The sequence below is a fragment of the Austrofundulus limnaeus genome, unplaced genomic scaffold (genome assembly GCF_001266775.1).
Source record: "Austrofundulus limnaeus strain Quisiro unplaced genomic scaffold, Austrofundulus_limnaeus-1.0 Scaffold1048, whole genome shotgun sequence".
Taxonomy (NCBI): domain Eukaryota; kingdom Metazoa; phylum Chordata; class Actinopteri; order Cyprinodontiformes; family Rivulidae; genus Austrofundulus; species Austrofundulus limnaeus.
In genome coordinates, this window is record NW_013953450.1 from 89,930 (window position 1) to 96,108 (window position 6,179).

The 6,179-nt window shown below is 37.2% G+C and overlaps 1 protein-coding gene across 1 annotated transcript in view; it reads left to right on the forward strand.

The window, feature by feature from the left end:
- Nucleotides 1–1,449, forward strand: part of chaf1a (chromatin assembly factor 1, subunit A (p150)) — a gene marked incomplete in the record, with an annotated part of 44,739 nt that extends 43,290 nt beyond the window's left edge. The window contains 3 exon segments of the mRNA XM_014030383.1: nucleotides 558–873; nucleotides 1,005–1,086; nucleotides 1,158–1,449. Coding sequence (XP_013885837.1) covers nucleotides 558–873; nucleotides 1,005–1,086; nucleotides 1,158–1,168 — 409 coding nt within the window.
- Between the last annotated feature and the right edge of the window lie 4,730 nt (nucleotides 1,450–6,179).

Genomic DNA, 6,179 nt, shown 5'->3' on the forward strand with positions numbered 1-6,179 from the left:
CTCCAGCTGGTTACATCATCATAAAGAATTGTGCGGTTGGCCAGTAGACAACAGATCTCTATCACAGGACAAATTTATATCGTTTCTATCGTATATCTTTTATATCGCACATTCTTAGTTTAAACCAATTTTGTACTTTTACAAACTCCATTTCCGTCATTTCCAGCATCTTTTCTATGTTTTTACCCAAGCAAAACAACGTGGTGTGGGGAAACAACTTTGGTCCCAATATAGAACCCTGTGGAACCCCACATACAATATTGCAAAGTTCAGATCTTACACCATTAATTTGTACAAACTGTTTCTTATTGGTTAAATAACTTGATACCCACTGTAGTGCTGGACCTCTTGTACCATATTTGTTTAATTTCTCCAGAAGGTTACTGTGGTCAGTGGTATCAARTGCTTTTTTTAATTCAACAAAAACACTGACACAGTATTATTTTTGTCTTGTGGGTATCAAATTATTTCTCCCACTGTGTGTGTGTGTGTGTGTGTGTGTGTGTTCATATTTTGTCAGGTAGAATGAACCATTTCCTCCTTGTGTCTTTGAACAGAGTACAGATAAAACGTCTCATTAGGAAGAACGCCGTTTATGAGAAGCGCTCGTCCTTCAGGCGCTGCTGCTGGTACGTGCATGCAGAGGTCCTGTCACGTTTTGGTCAAGAGGCTCTCCCAGTTCCATGCCAGTGGACCCACCTCACGATAACTCAAGAAGAGACGCGTGAAGACCACCAGGCAGCCACAGGTTCTCAAGGAAACTCCCCCACAACACCTCAAACTTCTACAGCTCACTCATCGTCCAACAAGAGGAAGAGCATCAACAACATGTCAATCACCAAGTTTATGAAGAGATGCCCCGATTCTGATCAGGTGATTTAAAACAGCTACGTTTTTATGCATTTCAGTCGTGCTCTGGTTATTTTTATTTACTTATTTTAAGAAGAACCAATCAAGAAGAAATAATAGACTGACTTTTACTGTGTTTTTTTTTTTTCTGTTAGACTGAAGCAGTGGAAGCTGATGGTTTTCAGGCTGACACTGAAGACTGTGAGGACGACTGTGTCATCATCTCTACTCAAACTGGTAAGTTACATCAAAGGAGTAAAAGGATGTGTGTATTTTCAGGTAAAATAACTGTGATGTGACWTTTTTAGGCTCTAAATAAAGAAGACCTCCGACCCAGCTGCTGTCTGTAAGCAGATCAGCTTCGTGTCCACGACCTGAGGACACGAGGCTGCACCAACACTCTGCTTTTGTTTGTTCTTTAACTTACACTTACTGGAGCCAAACCCAGCAAATCAATTCCTCAAGGAAGAAGCAACAAAACCCTTAATTTTTTTTCCCTTTCAAAGCACATGTTGATAATTTGTGATTAAAACAAAAAATTGTGTAATTAAAACAGCTCATCTAATTATTGGGCCCAGATAAAGAAATTTATTTTTACAAGTATTTGCAACATTAAAAAAATAACAAATTTTTGTGTGGGAATCCCAAGCATGTATTTTTTAAGTGTAAATAGTTTTAGCATAAATTTGTTTTGGGAAACAAAAACGTTGCAGTTCATCGGCACAGTTTGGTGATTTCATTGGTTTCATTTATTGTACCGTCTCTGAGGAGCTGAGAGGTCTGTACCTGTACAGTTAGTGTCAGTGTTTTATATATATGTATTTCTGTATTATTGTTTCTTTTTTCAGTTTACTTGAGCAAGATAAATTCATTAAACAAATAAAAGTACTTCACATCTGTTAGATTCATTTCATTTTTTCCATTTGCCTCAAATTAGTTTTAACAGGTAGTGCAGAAGTAAAACACTAAGGAGGAAAAGTCTTATCAGAAGCTGCAATTTGTGAAATTGTAGATAAAAATTAAACKTCATCTACTGTTTAATATACTTTTATTAATTCAGAAATTAGTAAGACTGTTTCTGTTAAAATATATCAGCAAATATATTTTAATCTACATATTTTCTGATTTAACTCGATGCTGTAATAATTTTTCCTACATGTACAAAAATGTTTTACTCAAAGTTTCTGAGAATTCTTTTGCCTTTTGAAAATATGTTGGGCGGAGTCGTCTTTATTACAAGCAGGTTCAGAAGCAACAGAGCACATCTCAAACATGACATTTAAATCACAGCTGCTCATTAAGTTTACAAAAGTTACAGCACATAATTAACAAGTTAACCCACTTTGAAACAGCCCCTGGGATTTAAGTGCTTGTAAATGTAAAAAAAAAACAACAAGATTTTCCCTCACTCATACTCGAATTGTATGGAGGACCGAAGCTGACGTAATTAAAAATAAAAGCAGAAATACATAAAAGGACAAATAAATAAATACTTAAAAGCACCAATTACATTAAAAAAAGAACTTAATCTCATGTTTAATAATTTAATGCATATATTTTGCCCACTTCCAATAAATTATATATTTTAGCACATAAATTAAAATACAAATTGTTTTGTTTTTTTACTTGTAGATGCATTTGTGTCTACATGATTATATTTAATTACTTGTTTTATTTTTTCCCACAAGTCTTAATTTTCTTGTGCTTTTGCATTTCTCTGTCTCCTGCCTTTACTTTATGCATTTCTGCCTCATTATGCAAATAAGTGGGTGGACCTTGAGTCAGCTCATCTCCTATTGGTCAACAGACAGGAAGCAGCAGGACCCATGTGCCGATCTACTGTGAATGCTTGTGCTGCCTCAGTTTAGTTCAAAGTTTAGTTAAAATAAAGGCACATATGTTTTTTTCTCCTTTCCTTTGTTTAAACTACACTTTAAACCTTAAGCTATTTATTTGTTTGTCCTTTTATGTATTTCTGCTTTTATTTCTAATTATGTCAGTTTTGGTCCTCCACAGCATTGTGCACAACAAACATTTTTCCTCAACAGCTGTTTTAACATTAACTGCATCAATTTTTACTTTTCAGATCAAATTCTCTTTTATATTTGTCTTTAATTCATAAGAGATTTCTTAACCTTGAAATGCTGTCATCTTATCCAAACCTTAAAAGACCCATTTTTATTCAACCATGACGTTTGAGGGAGTAAATATTAAAAACATTGGGCCTCAGGCAAGAACCGTTGGTACGCACAGATTTGTTCTTAAAGAGTAACTTACCCCAAAATTAACTTTTTTTAGCTGATAAACTGTCTAGAATGTGTCTAAAATGTTATATAGTACTGTTTCTGAGCTAATTTTGATGTTTTTGTGTGTATTTGTTCAAATCTCAATTATGCTAATGCTAGCTGCCTGTCACGTTCTCTCGACCTGGCCACACCTCCGCTCTCTAACCCCCCTTCCTCCACCCACACCCCCTCCCCTACCCACTTTGGTGCATTTTTCAAATTTCGCCTTGGGGCGGAGTTATCTTTTCACAGGGGGGGTAAGTTACACTTTAAGTTGTGCGTACGAGTGATTTAGGAGAATTTGTGGCATTCACCAATGTTTTCGTATTCTAAGATTTTTTTCAGATACGAACAAAATTCAGGAGTGGTCCAGACCTGTCGTATATTTTACCAGCAGTCAGTCTGCTGTTATCCAGACGGGTTTTCTTCACTAATAACTTTATATTTCATTAGTTTGAAGATATTTTGAGTAGGGTTGGGCATAATCGTATCGTGTGCAATTAATCGTCAGTAAAACATTAATCGATAAATTTTTGGCAGGTGACAATACGATTAATGCCACCTGGCAGACTAACCGCTTGGTGTTCCTCTCTGATTCAAATATGACCAACATTAAAAAAATTCTGTAATTTATTTATCTACCAACACAATTTAAAGTTTGATGTATAGCCTGAAGTCTGTAATTTTGACACAATTTGGAACAGGTTTTTACGAAGAGACAATTTTCTCCCTATAAATTGGTCATGTGACCAGGATATAAGGGTGTCCAGGGACTCCAGGGGATTAATCGTCAAATTAATCGTTATCGGCTAAATACCACAATTAATCGTGATAATTTTTTGCCAATATTGCCCAACCCTAATTTTGAGTTGAAAAATAAATTACACTCTATGATTATCTTGACAAAAGTCTATTCTGTTTGAATTAGTTATAATTTTAAATGTAATAATTTAGACTAACAATATAAATTGTCCGTCTGTCCGTTTTCTGCCGCTTATCCAGGACCAGGTCTCGGGGGCAGCAGAGAGACCCCGCTCTCCCCAGCGACACCTTCCAGCTCGTCCTGGAGGACTCTGAGACGTTCCCAGACCAGAGGGGATACATAATCCCTCCAGAGAGTCCTGGGTTTTCTCCAAAGTGCCAGACTTATTTTGAAAACAACATTTTAAAATGCTTATTTCAAACCCGCATCTGAGGATATTAAATAAATAAATTTAGGATAAGAATACGAACATGTTCTTGCATGAGGCCCATTGAACACAACGTTGGGTTTAAATCTGTTTCATACTGAATTGATTCTAGACATTATTCTATACTCCTGTAATTAAAATATCAATACTTACATGCAGTACCAGTTTCTTTGTTTCATTTTGCACCTGACTTAAAAGAGAAAACAAATGAGAATTTTTAAATTGGTATTCAGGTACTGCATGTTGTAGATGTCAAAATGGGTTTGAAATGTAAAACTAGACATGGGATGACTTAGAACCACTGTGATCACAAAATGTTTAAAAGAGAGACAACAAAGTGATGTGGTTAGCTTCAGGCCAGAGTGGGTTACTAATCTGAGGACTTCATAATCAACCTTCAAACTTTTTCTTGTTTGGTATTTAAATTTAAGGGTTATTTGCAATTAAGTCTGTTCCTTCAAAGTGCATAGGACTGATCAAATCCAAGCAAAACGTCTAAACTGAAATTCTATAAAATGATCATTTACAGTTGTGTTCAAAATTATTCAACCCCCACCACAATGAAGTGTTTTAGCAAGTTTGACCTTTGTTTTTCATCTTGTTCACAATCAGGTCAAAGAAGGACTTTAATATAAACAAATGCAACTTAAATTACAACAATATTCTTTCTAGTAAACAAATGTAATTTTTGTGATTTCCTCAGTGCCAAAATTATTCAACCCCTTAAAAATGACCACTATATAAGCAGAGCTCTCAATCAGGTGTCTTCAAGTCTGGTGTTGAAAGCACCTGCAGATGTGAACAGAGCCATAATGAGCAGCAATCAAGTAGATTTCAAAGGACTGAGATACTCAGCTCATTCTACACAGTTCGTAGTGTCTTTGCAACATGGTGAAGTCCAGGTGATGGTCMTTTCTCTTCATAAGCAAGGACGCAGAAATAAAAAGATAGCAAAGACATTAAACATTACACGAGACACAACTGGAAGCATAATTCACAAGTTTAAATCTAAAGGCACAGTKCAAACACTACCTGGGCGTGGCAGGAAGAGGTTGCAGTCAATGACTGCTGTCCGTTACCTGAAACAAAAGGTGGACAAACATCCCCGGCTGACAGCTGAGGCACTGCCACRGGACTTGTCAGAGGGAGGCACCCAGGTTTCAGCCCAGATGATAAGACGCACACTGCGAGATGAAGGCCTCCGTGCCAGAACTCCCAGACGCACCCCTCTGCTGACTCCAAAGCACAAGAAGAGTCGACTCCAGTTTGCCGTAAACCATGTGGACAAACCACAAAGGTTTTGGGACACTGTTCTCTGGAGCGACGAGACAAAACTGGAACTCTTTGTGTCTATGGCTCAATGATATGTTTGGAGGAGGAAGAATGAAGCCTATGAAGAAAAGAACACCTTGCCTACTGTGAAGCATGGCGGTGGGTCAGTCATGCTCTGGGGCTGTTTCGCTTCTTCTGGTACAGAGAATCTACACTGTGTGCAAGGTATCATGAACTCAGGTAAATACCAGGAGATCTTGGGTAAAAATATGCAGTCAGTGACAAAGCTGAAGCTTGGGAGATGGACTGTCCAACAAGACAATGGGCCTCATGCAAGAACCGTTGGTACGCACAGATTTGTTCTTAAGTTGTGCGTACGAGTGATTTAGGAGAATTTGTGACATTCACCAATGTTTTCATATTCTAAGATTTTTTTCAGATACGAACAAAATTCAGGAGTGGTCCAGACCTGTCGAATATTTTACCAGCAGTCAGTCTGCTGTTATCCAGACTGAGAGGATTTGGCAAGGACAGATCCAGGGCGCAGGCAAGGTTTTCAAAAATGTAACAAAAAGGTTTAATA